At 39.5% G+C, this 21980-nt stretch overlaps 1 protein-coding gene across 1 annotated transcript in view; it reads left to right on the forward strand.

Moving 5' to 3' along the window:
- PXDN (peroxidasin) overlaps positions 1 to 21980 on the forward strand; it is a 141440-nt gene that overhangs the window by 54810 nt on the left and 64650 nt on the right. The window contains exons 4-8 of the mRNA XM_043510316.1: positions 9737 to 9808; positions 16722 to 16793; positions 17446 to 17517; positions 19122 to 19291; positions 21209 to 21326. Of these exons, the coding sequence (XP_043366251.1) occupies positions 9737 to 9808; positions 16722 to 16793; positions 17446 to 17517; positions 19122 to 19291; positions 21209 to 21326 (504 nt within the window). The remainder of the gene's footprint in view (positions 1 to 9736; positions 9809 to 16721; positions 16794 to 17445; positions 17518 to 19121; positions 19292 to 21208; positions 21327 to 21980) is intronic.

The following is a 21980-nucleotide window of genomic DNA, read 5'->3' on the forward strand; positions in this document are numbered from 1 at the left end:
TGCACTGCCTACAAAACACATTTTAAGAACATATTTCCAGCACATATATATAATTCTTTATACTCAAGCTGTACCTATATCACACAATGATTTTTGGGACTATCATGTCACCAGTTTACATTTGATAACTTACATGACACTCTGAGATACATATTATGACAACAGTATTTTGGGGGTAGTGAGTTTGTCAGGCCTGATATGAGTTACAGTATGGTGTGCCCTTTGCCAGTGGGCATTGAGGGGCTCTTTGGGTCACACTTGTATGGCTCTTTTTTCAGGCTTGGGGACCAGAGTTGTAACTGATATGGTTTATCCACTCTTTCTAGAAAACCCATCCTTTCCTTAAGGAATTTTGGAAATTTGTTTAGGTAAATATTAGCAGTTCTAGATGGTATTTGAAGAAATAACGTCAGTGTCTTTATCTGAGAAAAGTGAATTCTTTTTTCCAGCAAATTCTCACAAAAGTGTTAAATTTCAAATACTTGTACTACATACTTCCTTTCTGAAAGTGAGCTTGCTCTTTCCAACTTTACTGTTCCACTGGAAGAAAGGTTAAAATGAACTGAAGGAGAGTTCCAAAGGTTACTTCAAATCCATAGGCTTTCAAAATTGTCTCTTTATAAATGACAAACAGGGTTCAAAAAAGAACTAGATAAGTTCATGGAGGATAAGTCCATCAATGGCTATTAGCCAGAATGGGCAGGGATGGTCTCCCTAGCCTCTGTTTGCCAGAGGCTGGGAATGGGCAACAGGGAATGGATCACTTGATGTTACCTGTTCTGTTCATTCCCTCTGGGGCACCTGGCATTGGCCACTATCGGAAGACAGGATACTGGGCTAGATGGACCTTTGGTCTGACCCAGTATGGCTGTTCTTATGTTCTTAAATGTTGATGACATGGACACAATTTTACATGCTCGTTTGAGTGGCTGCAGATGCATGTTCCACTCAGGTGTGCACTTGCCAAGCGCGCTGAAGCTGGAGAACTTTTCCTAGTAGTACTCACATGGGTGGCGCTTGCACTCTCTGACCCAAGAGTCCATCCCAGGAGTATTTAAGGGCTACACCATCTTGAATCCCCTGAGTTTCTTCTCACTGCTGAGGCTTGAGTCACACTTTTTTCTGTCCAGCGTTTCTGGAATTGTTGTATATAGCTACTTAGTTTGTTCATTAGCATAGTCAGTTTAGTAGTAACCTTAGGTGTTTGTTAGTGGTAAGCAATAACTTTTAGACTGCTGTGATGCCCTCGCCAGGTTTTAAATGCTACCTGTCATGGGGTGGCTATCCCTAATAGTGATCCCCACATTCAGTGCTTATTGTGCTTGGGAGAAGGGCACATTAAGAAAAGGTACTCCATCTTTAAGACATTTAAAAAGAGAATGCAGGTGATGAGGGATTTGCACCTCAAGCAGCACCTTTTGGAGCAGGACATGAGACCCATTTCAATACCAGGGACCTCTGCAGATTGTCTGGTCCAACAGAGACCTTTGCAGCTGACATGGGATATTGTTCCAGACCCAAGATTGGATATTTCTGCTAGGAGGATGAGAGATCGTTCTCCTTCCTTGGGTCCTCTGAGGAAGAGGCCTCATATGGCAGAACAAGGACATTCCAAGGCTCAGAGATTTCTCTTCATCTTCTAAGTGTGTTACTCAAAGACTCATGGTGCTGGTCATGTGGGATGGAGCTGGGCCATCTAGCCACTCCCAGGTGCTGCATAGAGATCAGTTGGACACTGTACTGTCAATTCCGGTACTAGCCATTAGACATCAGTTGAGTCTGGTGCTGTTGACATTGGCATCCTCACAGACTGCTTCAATGCCTTAGTGTACCAGGTGACATCACACCTGGTCTGTTTTTCCCTTCCTGACTCTCCATTAATTCAAGACACTTCAGCAGCTGAGCTTCTACTGTACCTTCGGCTGTGCCTGGACTGATCTCAGAGCTATCTTTGTTACCAGCATCATCTCTCACATTGCCTAAGGTTTGGAGTGCAGGTCAGCTTCCCTTTTGGTATTGAGGAGTCCATTGACACAGATACTATCTTTGGCATTGATGATACCTTCAGTGCAGACTTGAGGATTGGTACCAGCCTGGCTTCGGTGCCAACTGGAAGTGCAATGTCCCTTTCAGTGCTTAGGGTGTTGATTGCTCCTCTGTACTGATACTATTGCCATATTGTCTTTCAGATGAGGCTGGTCATTTGTTTGCTCCATTGGAGATGGCTCATCTGCTACCACTGGACAATTTCCAGAGCTCATTGAGATAGAGTTTGAGGATGTCTTCTTCCATTCCCTGACCTTCAAGGCAACACTCTTGGAGATCCTCAAAACCACCCTGGGATCACCATCAGTACTGAGATTGGCACTGTTCCTGTGGTAGGGACAGGAGCTCTTGGCCCAACACCTAGTGGCCACCAATGCCATATATTTATCCCCAGTGGCTTCCCTCAGTCTGCATGGTCTCATTCTTTGGCCCAGGTCAGACCTGTCTGCAGTTTCTCTACTTGAACCACATATGTTGCAGACACAGACTGAGATCATTCCTGAACCAGTTCAGCCTAAACCTCTCTTACAGGGACAAGTAGTCCTGCAGGAGCCTCCATTTGTCCTGTTTCCTTCCTTTTCCTCTTCACTGGCTGATTCCATGATATCAGATTCTTCTTCTGCTGTGCATGAGATTTTAAGTCATATCAGGACCTCCTGAGGCATATGGCTTCTGCCTGGACATTCAAGCCAAGCTTGGGCAATAGAATATGCATAAGGAGCTGGATATTTTCGAGTCCTCAGTTCCACAGAGAGTGGCTCGCCCGATAAATGAAACTCTTTTCGACCATGCAAAGTCCTTGTGGAATACCCCAGCTTCATTACCACCTACAGCAAAGTGTACTGAGAAATGGGATTATATTCCTATGCATAGGTTCGAGTGGTTATATTCCCATCCACCCCCTAACTCTCTTGTTGTAACAGCAGTAAATAACGGATCAAGGCAGGAAAGATACAAGTCCAAGTCTAACGACAAAGTGTCTAAGAGGCTGCACTTGATCAGGAAAAAAATATATTTGACTTCACTATTACACTGAAAATGCACACTGAAAATCATGAGGGTGCTGTTACCTAAATATAACTTTGTCAATTGGGACCTTATGTCTAAATTCACAGAGAAGTTGCAGGGAAGAGTTTAAGATAATTTATTTTGGAGGGCCATCTGGTAAGCCAAAATATCATTACCAGAGGCTCTGGATGTGGCAAATGCTTCTTCCAGTATTGTGGCATCAGCTGTGACTATGAGAAGGGCCTCGTGGTTACCAAATTCCGGTGTAGCTCCTGACATTCAGGAGAGCATAGAGGACTTACTTTTCAATGGTCGGTTTTTATTTCCTCAGAAGAATGACGAGACCTTATGTTTTTTTAAAGACTCCCATGCTATGTTACGTTCATTGAGGGTTTTTACCCCAGCCACAGAGAGGCATCATTATAGAGGTCAGTAGCAACAGCAGCAATATTATTGCAGGAATTTTTCCAGCAGTCATCCTTCCCTGTTAGGCAGCAAGACATCTCCTAGATGGGACGTAAGTCACAGAGGTCTTAGCTAAACAGCCTATCCTTCACTAGCATTGAGCAATCAGCCATTTTGACTTGCAGCATTCCAGTTGTGACCTCCCTGAGTGTATCTCCTCAGTTCATGGACCTGCTGTCTTGCTTTTACAGTGATTTGGATAGAGTAACCACAGACAAATGGGTCCTAAGCACAGTGCGATCAGCTTATTCCATACAATTCCTGTGCATACTTTCTTCCCACCCACCTACGTGATCCCTTTTCAGGCACCCCTCTCATAAGCCACTGCTTCTTCAGCAGGTCCAGACTCTGTGTGCTTTGGTAGCTATAGAGGAGGTCCTCCTGCAGCATCAGGGAAAGGGTTTCTACTTACAGTACTTCCTGTTCCCCAAGTCTAAGTTAGGAGTGAGACCTAGTCTCGATCTCTGCTGTCTCAACAAGTATATCAAATACATGAGATTCCACATGGCTTACCCCAGCTACTATTCTTCCTGATTTGCTGCCCAGGATCTGCATGGTGCTTACTTCCATATTGTGATTTTTTCCAAGCTACAGGAGATTCCTGAGATTTGTCATGGTGGCTTTACACTACCGATACATAATGCTTCCCTTTGGCATGTCTTCGGCTCCACGCATTTTGACCAAGTGCATGTCTTTAGTAGCAGTATACCTCAGAAAAGAGGAATTGATGTCTTTCCATACCTGAATGATTCTTTAGTAAGTCCAGGGAGGTAAGTCCAGAGGACAAGTCCTCCTACACATCCAATATGCACAAAGTCTCTTTGATTGTCTGGGTCTGCCTTTAAACAAGGAAATGTCAACATTAATACCAACTCAAAAATCAAGTTCATTTGGGGCGCCGGTAGATTCTAAGATTTGGTGTTTCTCCCAAATGAACATTTTGATTTGTCACCTGTGTCTGTCTCTCCACTTTGATCCTTCAACCATGATCCAGGTTTACCTGAAGCTGTTAGCTCATATGACCACATTCACTTATGGGGCCAAGCCTGCAAATTTGTGCCTTCGTCCTCTTCAGAGCTGGTTGAAATTGGTATATCCCCAAATTAGTCAATCATTGGACAGTTTAGCGTGAATACCATTGCCCGTCCTGGAGTCCTTAATGTGGTGAAGGGATCAAGTCAATGTTTGCAAAGGGGTTCCTTTTGCTCATCCTCTTAAGATCAGGACCTGAGATATCAATACTTCCCCAATAGGGTGAGGAGGCCATCTGAGGGCATTGAAGTTTCAAGGTTTGTGGACAGAGCATTAAGCTTATTTTCATATCAAGCTATTTATAATACGTGCAGAGCATTTTGAGCACAGATCAAGAACACAGTGGTTAACATACTTACCCACAACACCATTGTAATGTATTATGTGAAGAAGTTAGGGAGGAGCCAGCTTCAACTAGCTTTGCCAGGAGGCAATAAAGTTCTGGCTGTTCTGTATCAAGGAGAGCATCACTCCCTCAGCTGCTTATTTACGAGGAGCCAGAATTACTTTGCTAATCATCTCACCAGGAATTTCTCCCAGAATCATGAGTGGTGTCTGAAAAGCAGTGTTCTGTGATCCATCTTCAGGGAATGGGACATTCCTACTATTGACCCGTTTGCAGCAAAGGACAAAAAGAAGTGCCATCAACTTTGTTTGCAAGCAGGTCTCAGTCAGGGCTCCTTAACCAATGCATATCATCTGAATTGGTGGTCGACATTGATGTATGCTTCCCCCAATCCTACTCATTCCTCTGGTCTTCCTCAAGCTGATGCTGGATCATGCCAGACTGATTCTCATTGCACCAGCTTGGCCAAGACAATGTTGGTTCTTCAACCTCCTCTGTCTTTTGGTTTGTATTCCCATTCCTATTCCTTTTCCTTTTCACCCTGATGTACGGACTCAATGTTATGGTCAGATTTCACATCCAGTGCTGATCAGTCTGTATCTCACAGCATGGATGCTGCATGTTTAGTTAAGGAAGAGGAGTGCTGTTCCAAAACTGTTTGACAGTTAATAGTAGAAAGCCCTTTACTAGGGCTACTTATTTGGCTAAGTGGAAATGTTTTTCAATTTGGTCCCTAGCTCTGGGAATTCAACTGATGCATGTCTGCATTCAGGACACTTCGGAGCATCTGTTACACCTTCAGTCCTCTGGTCTATCTCTCAGTTCACCGAGGGTGCATTTGGCAGCAATTCTGGTGTTTCATCCTCTGGTCCAAGAGAAATCAGTTTTATTGAACTCCATAGTAGTGAGATTTCTGAGAGGGATAATTTGTCTCCTTCCCACCAGTGAAGAGAGTGATTCCTTTGTGGGGCCTTAGTAATGGGCTGGCTGTCTTCATGGGTCCTCCACATGAGCCCTTGGCAACTTGTTCTCGGTCTCTCAAATGTCAAAAGACAGTGTTTCTTGTGATAATTGCTGCTGCGAGGAGAGTTTGAGAGTTGCAGGCCCTAATGGCTTCCCTATACTAATTTCTTTTTAAGACAAGGTGGTCTTGGGGCCTCATCCTAAATTTTTGTGTAAAGGGAAGTCACAATTTCATCTCCAGTCCAACAATATATTTATCTGTATTTTTTCCCCAAGCCTCACTTGACCACAGATGAACAGCATCTTAGTTCTTCGGTTGTGAGATGAAGCGTGGCATTTTATTTGGAAAGAGCTAAGCCCATTCATTCATCACCTTGACTTTTTATTTCTGATGCAGATTGCATGAAGGACCAAGTAGTCTCTGTGCAAACCATTTCCAGATGGATGTAATTCTGCATTATTATGGTTATGGGATAGCTTGGACTTTGCTTGGGGCCTTTTCAATTAAGCTCATAACCTCTCTGGAGGCAGAGTTGATCGCATTCCTCTATGATGTTCTGATATGGGACATTTTCAGGGCTGCTCCTTGGTCTTCCCTACATACTTTTACCAAACATTATGCTATTATGACTACAGTTAGATCAGATGCAAACTTTGGAAAGGCAGTTCTGCAGTCCTTCTTGAAGTAGACTCCAAGCCCGAACTCCATTTGTTACAGCTTGCGAGTCACCTGAATGGAATACGTCTGCAAGAACTCGAAGAAAAAACAGTTACCTACCTGTACTGTAACAGTTGCTCTTTGAAATGTGAGTGCAGATCATACATGACAAACCCGTAGAAAAAAACCACAGAAATTGGGCTTGTTTTTGACTTAATTAGCTTGTGAGCTGCTTGTTGGCTAATTTTTGGCTAGTTGCTTGTTTTGCTTGTAGCTTGTTGCTTCTCTTTTTTGATCGGCTCCTGGCAAAGAGAGGCAAGCAGGGGCGGGTGGCAAGGAGGGGCAAGAGGGGAGAGAGTCAGGGTCGCACAGAGGGCCCACCACAGTCCCTGACTGCACTCCAGGGGGATCTAGTCACACAGAGTGTTGGGGTTCTTAGAGATCAGCTTGTTTTGGCCTTGGTTTGAAATGGGATTAGCTGATTTTTGGCTTACTGTGAAAGTCAGGGTGCTTATTTACCACGTGAAAGTTGGCAACTGTTGTGCAAATGTGTATTCCACAGCCCACCCTCCATCCCCTCTGTAGGGAATCGGAGTGGGACTGCCCTTAAATTCCCATTGGAAGAATTATGGGGCCAGAAGGCATCAGCACCACCCTTACAAATAGTGCTAGGCAAAGTTCTGCAGCTTTGGTATGCCGGGTGTGCACACGTCTTGGTGGAATATATCTCTGCACCCTCACCTTGAAGAGCAACAATTACAGTACAGGTAGGCACTCTGTTTTTTTTCTGTATACCAAAAAAATTAAGTATTTAGAAATTAGAATCATAGAATAATAGAAAATCAGGGTTGGAAGGGACCTCAGGAGGTCATCTAGTCCAACCCCCTGCTCAAAGCAGGACCAATCCCCAACTAAATCATCCCAGCCAGAGCTTTGTCAGGCCTGACCTTAAAAACTTCTAAGGAAGGAGATTCCATCACCTCCCTAGGTAACGCATTCCAGTGTTTCACCACCCTCCTAGTGAAAAAGTTTTTCCTAATATCCAACCTAAACCTCCCCCATAGAATCTTTCTATATGTTCTATCCTTCCTGTTTCATAAGAAGTACACTTGTTTTGGTAGGTGTGTAGCTGGGGTTAGTTATTTTACTTTTTAAATCAATGACAGCTACATTGCCACAATCTCTCTAACCCAGTGATACTATATTGTCTGAGGTAATAATATAACTTCAAATTCTGATGGTAAAAGAAGGACAAAATGAATTTTTTATTGCTGTTAGAAAACTGGCTTTGTTTTGCTTTGAAGCCTTTAATTTCAATTTCATATTCTTAATTTTTGGTAGCAATTCTTTAGCCAATGTGCAACCCCAGACCTTCCCAAAAACATCTCATTACAGGTAACCTAGGCCTTATCTATATCATAGTTAATTCACATGTTTATTCTGTCCTGCAGTAACTCTATATTACTTTGGTTACATGCTCTCCCTCTGCAATGTACAATGTAAACACAGCAGTTAAAAACAAAGACTAGAATATTGTCTTCATTTATTATCTAAATAAATGATGCACTGTATGTTTTATTCTTTCTGTGCTTTGTTACTTATTATATATGTATATGCTTTGTTCACTTCTGGTAAATTATTCGGTTGACCTGACAGTAGCAGTGGCGCAGAAAAATGGGGAAGAAAAAAACCCTAAACCCTGTAATATATGCCTCAGCAGAAACAGTTTACTTTCAGGAGAGAAGGTGCTTGTCAGATGCAGACAGGGAAACTATTCAGGCACAATGTGCAGCACTGGAAAAAAGGAGGTGCAAGATAAAAAGATAGGGAAATGTGTGGGGAAAATGTGAGTAGAAATGCAGCTATGATAAGATTACAAAAAAACCCAAAACCTTATGGGTGAGGACAAGGAGTTTGAATATGAACTGGTAGTCAGGAAGCCATTCAGGGAGTTCAAAGCAGGGGATGAGGTGCTCATCATTGTGGGAGATGATTATTTTTGCAGAGAATTTGGGGCATGCTGGCTGAGGGAGAAGTGAGAGGTCTGAGGCCAGACATAAAAGTTACAATAATCAAGGAGATAATGACCAGGACATGGAGAATAGTTTTAGCAATGAGGAAGGAACAGATTTTGGAACTATTAAGATGGAACAAGTGGCAAGATTTAGTGAAAGATTGGATATGGGGGAATGGAGAGAGAAGTAAAATGTAATACCAAGGCTACAATCTTGGGAGACTTCTTCAGGATCCTCCTCTCTAGATTCCCTAATATACACACACTGTCCCTCACCAGTTCATACAATATGTAGCTGCTGATATTATCTTCCTTGTTTGATGAGCTGATCATGTCACTCCCCTCTTTGAATCTCTCCAGTGGCTCCGCATCTGCTCTTCCATACTTGCACTAGCTTGTCAAGTTTTGGGTCACCCTCCGTGAACATTCCACACGTCTGTCAGTCTCTCAAACAGTCACTTCCATGACTTTCTTCACTCAACCTTCTATACGTTATTTGAATGCTCTGAACTTGTTTGCAAGGGCCATATCCCGTGAGCTTTTAAGTCTCACATAAAAATCCATTTATGCTAGGCTGCCTACAGTGAATCTTATTGACATATAACAAACCCCTTTTTGTTATTCCCCTTCTCTGACTGCTGTCTGTCTGTCTACCATCCATCCTTACACTGTGAACTCGATGGGGCAAGGATTATCCTTTCCTGAGTATCTGGAAAGTGCACACCTTACTGTAGTTGCTACTGCAAACAAATAATAATTGTAGAATTTTGTTCCCCCAAACTCTTTATCCTAGTAAAGTATATGCACATGTCACTAATACAGGGGTGGGCAAACTTTTTGGCCCGAGAGCCACATCTGGGTATGGAAATTGTTTGGAGGGCCATGAATGCTCATGAAATTGGGGTTGGGTCAGGAAAATGAGGGCAAAGGAAGCTCTACAAGGGCATGGTAACAACCAGAAGGCCAAAGGCCCTCCAACTATCAGTGTCAGAGCATAGAGGGCCCCCCAGTTTTCTGTGCCTTTTCTGGTGGGACTGGGGAATGGATTCTCAAGCAGGAAGCATTGTTAGTGTGTACATGTTTTTGTTTTGTTTTTCTAATATGTAGTAGAAAAACTGTCTTCATGTGTCGACTTAATTCTTCTTTTCCACCTTAATGTAGCTCTTGTTTGTGTACTAATATTACTGATTGTTTCTTGTTTCAGCTATTTGTACAAGAATGAAATCCAGTCAATTGACAGGCAAGCATTTAAAGGACTTGCCTCTCTAGAACAACTGTAAGTGCCTTTTCTCTTCTGTGCTGTCATCTACGTGGTTGCCTTTCAGAGGAAAAGTGCACGTCTTGATCAGTATTTTCTGCCTGCATGCCTTGCATGTCTGCACTGGAATGGGATGTTAGTCAAACGTTCTTATAATCGTTTGCATGTGAAAAAACAAAATTGATCAGTGTCAAATTCTTCATTTCTATGTTTGTCTTTTATTTGTGATTTACATTCCAAGTGTCCTAGTGCACTGTGTAGTAGATTTGGAGAAGAAGCATGATCACAGACAAATATTGAAAACAGTGTGCATTAATTAGAGATTCAAGGTCTGATGCTGCTTTCACCTACATAGGTTTTACAATGCTCCAACTCCTATGGCTGCATTGGAGTTGCTCTTGTTTTACACTGGTGTAAATGAAAGTTTGAAACAAGCCCTGAAATTTATTTCAGTGCTTTTATCTTTCATTTAAAAAACCCTTCTTAATTAAAATATGAATACTATTGTTACACATGTGGCTGATGATTGCCATATATTGGGGGAGGCAGAGGGTGGGAGTGGGAGTGGTATCCTCATTGTCTGTAATATGGAAAGTGTTTCAGTTTTCTGCTAGCAACATTGTGTAAGCTATTGTTCTTTTACTGAGTTTCAAGTGAAGAAGAATTTAATTTGAAAGTGAATGGAAAATAGCCTGTACTAGTACGATTAAAAAGGAATGTATTGTTTCGGCTATGTGTTCGGTTATTCAGTTTACTTAACCAGAAAACAGTTCACCATTACACAGTAATTCAAGGAGTACTTGGACTGGTAGAAGCAGCGATAACTAAATAGATAATATTGCAGATCTGTTTGCGAAGTCCTGAAGTCTTAAATTTCCATTAATTTTGCAGTGGATTTTTGCTTTGCAGGGTGAATTTCATTGTCTGTCATTGAGTTCCCATAAAAGAGAATCTCCTTTCCTGTAGGGCAATAGGAATTTTGAGTTTCCAGACTATATTCATATGTCTGTATTTGTACTATACATACCTGTCTCTACGTTTTTATTCATCATATGAAGTTTTATATGCAAGAAAACTACGCAAATAAACATTTATACAATCCATATACACATATTTTAGAGGGCACTTGGGTGCCTTTTAGGGGAACAGTTTCTACTTAGGTACTAAGTGTGAAACACATATGATAACTGTCATTTGTCTCCTTAATGCCTTTCTCTTCCTCCCTCTCTAGCACTGGTTACTGCAGCATACTGACAGCAACTGGTAGGGCTTACTTGCATGCTAATAGCAAATCTTATTTTCTTCATAGTACATTAATTATTTAGGTGTGGCCTGTTAAATTACTAACTTCTGTAAAATAGTAAGCTTTCAGCTTATTCACAGGTGAGAGATGCTGTAGGTAGCAAAAGACAGGTTTTCCCATGCACTGCCTTACTAGTGATCTGCATTATGACTAGGAGATCTAACTCTCTGTGCGGGTAAATAACACATACTTTATGTTCCTCTGGTTTAGATCTCACTTGTGCACAGACTCTCTGGTTTGAGAATTGTCATGTAATATTAATTTAATGTAAGAAATGACTTGAGACCATCAGTCTTATTACTTATCAATTTCATTTCCATATGAGGTTCAAGAGTCTTAGAACTTAGATTTAGACAGTGTCAGTTTTAGTTGTAAAAGTGTGGAGCGACATCTGAAGTCCGGCTTCACTTGGATTATGTTTGTTACCCCAAGCAGTGAATATAACTTAGTTGCTCTTTTGAACAGTCTCCCCATTATGGAAACAATATAATTCTGTTAAATGTATATGCTAATATTACATCTCATATAGTACTTTTTATTTGTATATTTTAAAAGGAAGGGGAAGTATTATTATCCTCAATTTACAGATGTGGAAACTGAGGCACATATATGAAATGTTTTGCCAAAGGTTACACAGCAGCTCAGTGGCAGAGCTTAGAAATAAAATCGAAGTTGTCTGATAGTCTAGCGCCATATCCACAACACTGTGCTGCTTCACTATATTGAGATCAATACAAGCTTCTTATTTTCTTTAGTTATTAACAAATTTCCTTCCTAGGTTTATTGACTAAGCCAAATTTTGTACTCCAGTACACAGTGAAACTCCTTCTGAAGTCTGAGAATTGCATGTACATATCGAAAGGAAAAATTTAGTTCATAATATTTGTTTGGCATTCACACAGAATGAAACTGGGAGGTTTTGTGTGTGTATATTTTATCGTTACTCTATTCAATTAAAATGTATATATGTATACATTTTAATTGAATAAAGTAACAGAAAGTTTTGTTTGTTTCTTACCTGTGTTCCCTTAAGTTATGATGTTGAGAGAGAAAAAACAAGTAGAGTTAGCTCCCCATCATTGTCCGCAAGCAGGATTCCACTTTTCCCATAGGCTCTGTGGCATCATCCTCACCTAATGACTCATTGGAAACCTCCCACCCACCCTCTGAATTCAGCAACTGGAGTAGCATCTCTGGACCAGATTTTGATCTTTTTTGTACCAGCGTAAATTTAGAATAACTCCGGTAAAGTCAGCAGGGTCGTGCATGCTCAACACCACTGAAAAATCAAGTCAAATTTATTTAGATACCTGAATATTAAGTCAGTCATGGCAAATTGAAAGTGCCACAGATACCTAGTGTGATGGATGACAGATATTTTTTTAGCCCTGGTCACAGAAGCTTAATAAAATGAAATTCTAAGTGCTTGTATGTATTATTGTCCTGTAGTCTTTTTCCCACATCTTTCCTCCCAAGTAACTAACATATTCTAAAGAGCACTGCTATAGTACTTTTCATACAAGGAGAATAAAACCTTTTCTGTGAAATCCTTCTAACAAGAGAAGCCTTCTTTCCATAATGCTAATTGAATTATTGAAGTTTTAGCTATTTAATTTTAGTAGAATGTTAATTATGTGTATGATTTTCATATTAACATACTTCTGCTTGTTATAACTTTACCTGTTCTAATATAAGAGCTATGCATTCAGCTTGCATACAGATGTACATGTTCTTTGTTAACTGAGTCAGTAATAGTATGAAATCTTACATACTATACTATAGTTTCTGAAACCAATATTTATCGTGATTTTTTTCTATTAAGTTTTCTGTGGTTTTGAAATATTGGTATAAAAAGATGACAACTTCTTTGGAATAAAGACTGCCTTTTTATTATGTGTTTGTACAGCATCTAGCATAATGGGAACTTGATCCTTGATTGGGGCCTCTATGACTTGGGTACCTAGATACTATGGTAATATAAATAAATAATAATAGTAATAATAATAATAATATACACAAGCATAATACCTACAATAAATAGTAATAGTAAAAGGGGAGCATTTTGCAAAACAAATGCAGAAGTTCTTTTGATCAGTTTTGAATAAAACTGTTCACAATGGCCTTTTTAAACACTCAATGTAATATTATTGCTGACATACTTAAACATTCAGTACATAGTTGGTATTAACTTTATGGATTTAAACACTTCCCCCCCACACCCCCCCCAAAGATCTGGAGGTATTATTAGACAAGAACAATTGATAGATTTCAAACTATACTACAGACTATAAACATAAACTCAGTCCGTATTCTAGAGTGCTTGCACCATATAGCTGTCCATTGTAGCCAATGACGATACCATGACATGACGTGATCTCATGTCTATGATGCGTGAATGCCTGTGCACTAAGTTTTTTTAAGTGAGAAGACTATTGCACAGAGGCAATCTCACTCTCTCAGCTGCTGAAGTCAAAGACTAATGGCATGCAGGGATGCAACAACTGGTGGTTGTCTTCAAGGTATGAAATCTGCTGCCCAATTAGTCTCAATTAGTTTGTGGATTATATTGTTCCTAGCCTTTATGTTGTTAGTGGTCTTCATCAGATGTTGTCAGGATGTGAGGCTATGATCCAGAACTACTCCAAGATATTTCAGGAAATCCTTGTGCCTGAGTTTGGTGTCACAGAAGGTGACATTCAGGTGCTTCTTTGCATGTTGGTTGATCAGGTGGAACATGGAGACAGCTGTTTTTGAGGATTTGGTCGTAGTTGCCATAAGCTGTAAGTCATCTACAGCTTGATCAGATCTTCTGCTAGGGTGAAAGTACTCATTTGAACGGAGAGTGTGAGATCCGTGTATCCAAATTTCAGTGACTCGGTCAATGGTACATTGCTGATATAAATATTAAAGAACAATGGTGCCAAGATGGATCTTTGTATGAGCCTGTTGTTCATTAAACAAGGTAGGCTGGTCTGTTTTATTAGATGTATGCAAAACTTGTGATTGGAGAATTTTAAAATACTTAAACAAGGAGGTTTATATGAGTTGTTGGTACAGACAAAAGTGAATAAGAGTCAGAAATAATAGAGCACAGTACATAGAGTGGGAACTCTAGAGTTCTAGTCGTAGTCCTAGTTTTGGAATTGAATTTGTGACCTTAGCCTCTACTGGAGCTAGTCAAACTATTAGTTGCAAATAATTTCTTCTTCTTAAATTTGGCCCCTTCTCTAGCCATGGATTGCCTGAGAAACAGATCAGGATTTATATTGTGTTATTATTCAAAATTAGTTCAAATAACTTCACAAATATATTTGAGTTTATGGCTAGTTATGAATTATTCATTATCAAGTAGAGTATTTCTGTAGTTTAGCTGTTGATCTATGTCACATGGCCTGGTTTCTGATTCTGTGACCTAACTTCTATAAACCACGTGAGTGCCTGAAGAAACTGAGATGTTAAATCTCTCAGGAAAAGGATGGAGAGCACTTTAGGGAGAGAATCAGAGGAGACAAAAAGGAGAAAGGGCAGACTTTCAGTATCGAAAAATCCTATCTTCTGCTCAAGAAGTAGCTATGTATATTGACGGTATGAACCTTTATGCATATAAATGTATGTTGGCTAGGTACACTGGCTCCAGGTGTAAAAAAATTCTGAGTTCCTCCATGATTTAGCAGAGAGAAGGTCACAATCCAGATTTATTGGCTGTCTAATAGATTTGACATTAAAATTTCACTTGTCACATTAAGCTAGTCTTATTGCTTTGACTGGTTCTCTGGTCCCCTTTCTGGAACCACTTATTGGCATACACTTTCTCCTTGATGATAGTGCTGAGGCTGATGTGCCTCTTTCCTGTCAGCAGCCCATCAGCATTGGATTGTTGGGCACTTGTTTGGTTGCTAAACCATATATGTGGTCCTGTACTGTGAAAGGAGTAGTTTTACAGGGCAGTGATTTCTGAGATTATCCCCTCTGGTTATTTTCCCCCATCCCTCTCCCCACTTGATTTCCAATATCTGGCCATGTGGACCTTGCTCTTTGGTCTGGAGCTGAAACATGGTCAGAGTGTTTCCAAGAAAGAGAGTTTCTGCTTTTTAAATGTCTTCCATCTTCTCATGCTGAGGAGTTGTTTTTTTGGTGGTGTTTTTTTTTAAGTTGTTTTTAATTACTGTTTTTTCCATACTTTCATTAAGCTCCTCCTGAACATTCATGTGGGGGGAGAAAAGTGGGACAGCATGTAATCAGCATCCTGATTACAAGCATATTCACAAATCATTTCCCAGGCTGCTCCCACAGCTCTGCTTCCTGTTTACTCATCTCTAAAGTTTGGCTAACACATTCCTGACAGAATTGTTAATACTCACTAAAATTTATAAACCAATATGAACCTAACCTTGCAGTCCTTGATCATGAATAGCCTGTTACCATTAGTGGAACTAATGTGTAAGTAAGGATTGCAGATTCAGACCTTCCATAAGTGCCAAGTATTTTTTTAATATCTTTTATTCTCCAGAAGGAACTTTTAATAGCCAATATATACACCAAATAGAGGGCATCTTTTTCTTTTTAATGTTGCAATTAGATGTCTATTCGTACATCAGACAGTAATAACTATTGGGTAAACTTTTGCAGGGGAGATCTGTACAGTTGGTGATACAGCCCACCTGCACTGATTTTGTGTTTATGAATTTGTCTGAGAATAGTATCCTTCTGGTTAGAGGACAGGAGTGTTTAATTTTTTTTTTTCTTTGAGAGGGGATAAGAAGAGATTAGAATTGCCAGAACTTACGGATAGGGCAGTGGCATTACAGGCAAAAGACCTCTCTTGGGACAGCATCTTTGGAAAGGTTTCAGTCATTCTCATGACATTCAAAAGGCAGGATACCAAAAATTGTTGGCATGTCCATTTAAAGTTGCAAATCTTTACAAATAAAGATATAACTTTTTCCTACGGAAAATTGTTTCATATTCATTTATTCAACCTCATAAAATAAATCAAGTGATTTCATATGGTAGTCTGGGTGGTAGGATTCACTACGAAAATATGATAGTTGCAGGAGAGAGGGTCAGAAAATATAAAACCAATATTTCTCTAAAAGCCCTGATCCTACTGTAAATAAAACAAGCTTTATTACATATTAACTGGTTGATCCAAATCTTGTAGAAAAGATACTGGTTTTGCATTTCTAATAGTTGATAATACCTATCTGGCTTTTTATGAAAAAAATGTTTTTTTGGATCTGTGAGCTTATGTTTTTTGCAAATACTATAATCTATCTTTTCTTATCAGTCCTATGATACATGTGGGCTTACTGATTGTCCCATAAGTTTTTTATAAATATTTAGTTTTGACAGAAGATTGTTTGAAGTATGATGAGTTGATATAAATATATTGTTATTTTTACCAATATAATAGCAACTTTTAAAACTTTCCTATTATGTAAGGCCTCTTTCTTTCATGGAAAAGTGTATGATCCAAAAGACAATTATGCTACTACATTATTAACCTGTAGTCATTTACAGATGTGCTCTGCAGCATGAGAAGTCTTTTACATACCAAGTTTCTAGCTGCACAGTACTACTTTCATTAAATAAATTATTTCAGTGATGTTTTGTTTAAAACATTTACAGGTATCTGCACTTTAATCACATAGAAACATTGGAACCTGAATCCTTTACGCATCTTCCAAAACTTGAAAGACTGTAAGTTTTGTTTTTTGTTTGGAAGTATTGGTAAACTGTAGTAGTCAAATAGCTTCTTTGTCTGACCCAGATCAATAGTGTGGAAAGTGAGAAAAAAACTTTCTTATCTTTAATGTAGCTTTTATTTTGTACTGAAACTTTCATGGTATAAGAGACTGAGGAGCGAAGTGCTGAGCACCTTCTGGCAAGTGTGGAGCACCTTTATCTCCCAGTGACTTCTAGTCAGGCCCTAGATTGGGGAAGTGGTTTAATAACACAGTTTTGTGTACAATTTGCAATCTCAAAATGAGTTCAAAACCATTCTGATTGACGTTTGTCTATCATAAAATAGATTATATGAAACATGACATAGGAGGATTAAATTTTTGTAAAAATGGCTCATTTGATTACTCCCCCCCCCATACTTGTCTGTCATGTTTTATGTAGTTTTGTCTCCAGTGTTGACTAAAAATATTTCTTTCTTGGATGGAGGAGGAGATGAGGAATGGGAAGCCTTTTTTAAAAGAAGTAGCAGAAGAAAGTTGATTTAAAAAATGATTATTTGTATGTTGTAAAATTCATATCTCTTTAAGGAATTCCAGAAGAATGTATATGGAATGAAAACATTTCAAAATCTGAACTCATACATGAACTCCTCTGTGTTTTTTAACAGATTTTTGCATAACAACAGAATAGCCCATTTAGTTCCTGGGACATTTAATCATCTGGAATCTATGAAGAGACTGTAAGTAAATTAAATGTACATACAGAAAGAATTGAAATAGTCTAATTATACTTATGTCTCATCTTATAGTGTTCACCTCCTTTGGCAGTCTGTTCCACTGCCTAATTGTTCTTACCATTAAAGAACCTAGTCTAAACTTTTCCTTCCATGGTCTTTATTCTCCAGTCTTTTGTGACTGTGACTAAACCCCTTCCTTGCTTTATTATCTTGAATTTATGTGTAGACTGTGGCCTTGTCTGCAATGAGTCTTCTGTTTTGTAGACTAAATAAACTCAGCTTCTACAATCTTTCCTCCTACTGTTTTAAATACCTTTGATCTTTTTTTATAAGATTTGTTGCCCATTGTATTTTTTCTAGGTTGCTTTTTCTAGATCCTTCCTAAACTGTAGAGACTAGACATAAAATGATCTAAAGTGACGTAGGCACTTTGGCCCCAGTTCACAAAGGGACGTAGTCATTGCAACACTTAACTTTCAGGTGCTAGCTACCCACTGGAATCCTCAAACCCTGAGTTAGTTGCCTAGGCTGCCTATACAATGAATAAGGAGAGATAGAAGCCTAATAATGGGCTCCACAAAAACCAGCATGCTCAGCGGGAAGTGACCTAAGTTAGCCAATAGCAGATGCCATGGAGAGCATTGTGTCCTAAGCCCTGTCCCTCTCAGAGCATTAGGCACCTAAGATCAGGCTGGAGGGAGGCTCCTATCTCCCCTTGGAAGCCACAGTTGGGAACCCTCTCCTGGAGTCCAGTGCCTAAGCCATTGCCCTCGAGAATGGAGGTGGCGCATGCCTAACTCTATTCAAAATGGCCCAGAGAAGAAGGCAGTAGCCTCCCTTATGACCATTAGTCCAGTGGTTTAGGCACTCATCCAGAATGTGGGAGACCCCTAGTTCAATTCCTCCCTCTGCCTGACAAGGGGAAGGTATTTGAACATGGGTGGCCCACCTCTCAGATGAGTGCCCTTAACTATTGGGCTATGGGATATTCTCATGTGGGTGTCTCTCTGCCTCACCTGCTGAAGCTGTTTCATTATGTATATAAATAATTAATTATGCATTGGGCCAGAAAATGAGTGAGAGTAACTCCATAGTCCAATAGTTAGGCACTAACCTGAGAGGTGAGAAACTTACGTTCAAATCTCTTCTCATTGCAGACAAGGGAGTTGAACCAGGATTTCCCCGCATCCTGGGGGAGTTCCCTAAACACTGGTCTAAAGGTTAAAAAGGGAATTCTCCTTTCGGCCATTTTGCGTAGAGTTAGGTGTCCTCAAAAACAGTGACCAAATCAGAGTCTGTAGGTAGGATAGGTGGGGGAACTATTATTGAATGATGAGGATTAAAAGTATTGAATAGTTTGAGAGAGAGAGCACTGTCTGTCCTATACAGTGATTGAGTATTGGTCTATGGGGGGAAAATAGTTTTTGATGATCTAATTAAAGACTGTATCATAATGCATATGCACAAGGGGACCTGGACAGCTTTCTTTTAATGTAGGTTTTTGTATGTAAGAATAAATAGACGGGCAATATTGCCAGGTCATATAAAATCTAATGAATTGTTCCAACTGATTAGGAAGAATAATGGATGATACTCATTTTACACAGGCGTTTGGATTCAAATGCTCTGCATTGTGACTGTGAAATCCTGTGGCTGGCAGACTTGCTGAAGACATATGCAGAATCTGGTAATGCTCAAGCAGCAGCTACTTGTGAGTATCCAAGGAGGATCCAGGGACGATCAGTGGCTACAATAACACCAGAAGAACTTAACTGTGGTGAGTTTTCCACTTAATGTTCAAGAAAAAAAATTAAATATTTCCAAAACCACCTATGTTTTTCTTGGGATTTTTTCCCCATTGTTTTGGCCAGTGATTCCAATAGCTACTTTCTAGCCATCTCTAAGTATATCTTCTCTATATCCCTTCCCCACAGTCTGTCTGCTGCTTTTTGATACAGATGATCGCTCACTCCACTCAGTCTCTACTCTCGGCTTCTTTGACCATACTGTTCTGCTTTTCCTCCTATATCTCCACTTGCTCACATTTTAATATAGTGTCTTCACCTCTCCTTCTGTCTCCTGCCTCTCTTTAACATCACATTAGTTGATAGTGCAATGGTACAATTCCATTTCTCAGCATAGACAAGCCCCGTGAGGGAGATTAAGCCTAAGAACTGAGCATGATCATCCTTAAAAGATTTTTTTTTCCTTAACAGCTTTCTGTATTTGTCTGCTTCAACTGTAGAAATTGAGAGAGATCCATATCAGAATATTCCATAGCCCAGCAGTTAGGCTACTCGACTGAGAGACCTTTGTTCAAATTCTTTGGCCCCATCAGGCAGAGGGAGGAATTGAAGCTGTGGGAGTCAGACATCCTGATGAGTACTCTAACCACTGGGCTAAAAGTTAAGAGAGACAGCACTGGAACCAACACCACCTCTTCCTCCTCGATTTTGTATGAGCCATGGTATGGTAGGCATACTCATAGCATGCCTACTGGATCAGGCAAGATAGGCAGAGGAGCATCTGTTTTCACATGGTTTGAGGATCCCTCTCGGGCTTAGGTGTGAGACAGGCATCCAGGTTGTCGTGTCCATTCCCAGAGGCAGAAACTTAGACACTTAGGGAACTTTTTCTGTGGAAAATTTAGGCACTGAGTAAGTTTAGGCAGCTACAGGATTAGATGGCAGCTAAGCAAGGGTTTTGTGGGTCACAGTGGCACCTAAATCTGGGATCTAGGTTCCTTTGTGGATAATGGACTGCAGTAAACACAGGATGATAACCTTAAGTAGTCAAGATACCAAAAATTCAACAATAAATATGTCAGTATAAGGGATGTGCAGACATGAAATAATTGAACACTTAGTGAACATAAAACTAGAAAGTATACTGGAGAGAATACTCTGTACATTTGTATGATAAGCAATGGAATACACAAAGCTGGCTTCTGAGCTTGCCGCCTTTGCATTCAAAACCCCTGTTGAGTCCAAAAGGAGACCTGAACATAAAAAGAATGCAAGCAGGAGTCTTTAGTGGTCAGTTTTGAAGTTTAAAAGTTTATTTTTTATACTACATTGCTCCTCAGACAATGCAAAGAGGAAAGGAAACAGGATCATTAAGGAATTCTTCCTGGTTCCTCTGAAGTCAGTGTTAAATCTCTTATAGACTCTCACATCAGTGGGAGTAAGATTAGGTCATTTGATTTCTATCACTCAGTCAAGTTTGAGAAGCTTAGTCTACACAGTCTCTGAAGAGTTTTGTTACTGTAAAGTTACTGTTACTTACGTTGCAATACTTCGCCATGCTATAGCCCAAAAATATTCCACTAGCCAGTATAGTTTTCAATGGTACTGTGTTGGCTAGAAGTTCGTTTTTGTAATGGAAATCAAATCTCTGTAAAACTAAATATATACAAATTCTTTGCTTCAGAATCTGATACAAATTTACACAAACCATTTTTCAGTTTTCTAAATTGACACTAGTAAATGTTGAGAGAGGTCAGAAAACCAATGATAATTTTGTGTAGAGAAAAATGTGTTTAATCTTGATTGAATCTATGAAGTATTTTTACTTGAAACATTTGTGAAAAATGTTCATCTATATACAGTGTGGGAGGAAAATGAATATTGAATTATTTACTTTAACCGTTTTAAAACAAGCAAGATTTCCTTGATACCGTTTATTGTTGATACAGAGAGGCCAAGAATTACGTCAGAACCTCAGGATGTGGACGTTACCTCAGGGAATACAGTGTACTTCACTTGCAGAGCTGAAGGCAATCCCAAACCAGAAATTATCTGGCTTCGAAACAAGTAAGTTAAGGAAAAAAAGGAGAGAGAGAGAAATTGTTTGTATATGTTTTCTTTACAGTTGGTGTACGAAATTCACCATTCATGTACACAAACATGAACTTAAGAACATCATATTAGTTTTATAAAAAGTTTAATATATTGGCAATTATAACTAGATCTAGTTTCTTTGCAATTCAAAGTATAACAATCATATAATAAAGAACCTTTTTATAATAAGGAACTTGATATATGATATCATGATACCATGGGCAAGATTTTTCAACTGCACTTGCACCCACAAAATTTCAGAGACCTGAAAAACTCTAGAGTAACTATACTAATAGGCTTTTGTATATAAAGATCAGGTAATTCTATAAATTAATGCATGTAATATGTAGTTTGCAGGTGCATGCAAATGAGTTTGCAAGTGCAGCTGGTGTTGGTGCATTTTGTCCAAGTGCACCCATTGTTTCATTACCTACTATGTGATATCTGTCTGCGGACCCTATGCTGTAGCTAGAAGATCAATTTCCATACTGAATTAATATCACTTTAACAAATCAAAGAGAAACCTAGAGAGCTACTTTTAAACATGAGATGGTAAAATATTTTATAGATTTAAAAAAAAAAACTTTAAAATCTCAACACTGAAAACATCGCCTTTTTATAATCAAC

The sequence above is a fragment of the Dermochelys coriacea genome, chromosome 3 (assembly GCF_009764565.3).
Source record: "Dermochelys coriacea isolate rDerCor1 chromosome 3, rDerCor1.pri.v4, whole genome shotgun sequence".
Taxonomy (NCBI): Eukaryota; Metazoa; Chordata; order Testudines; family Dermochelyidae; genus Dermochelys; species Dermochelys coriacea.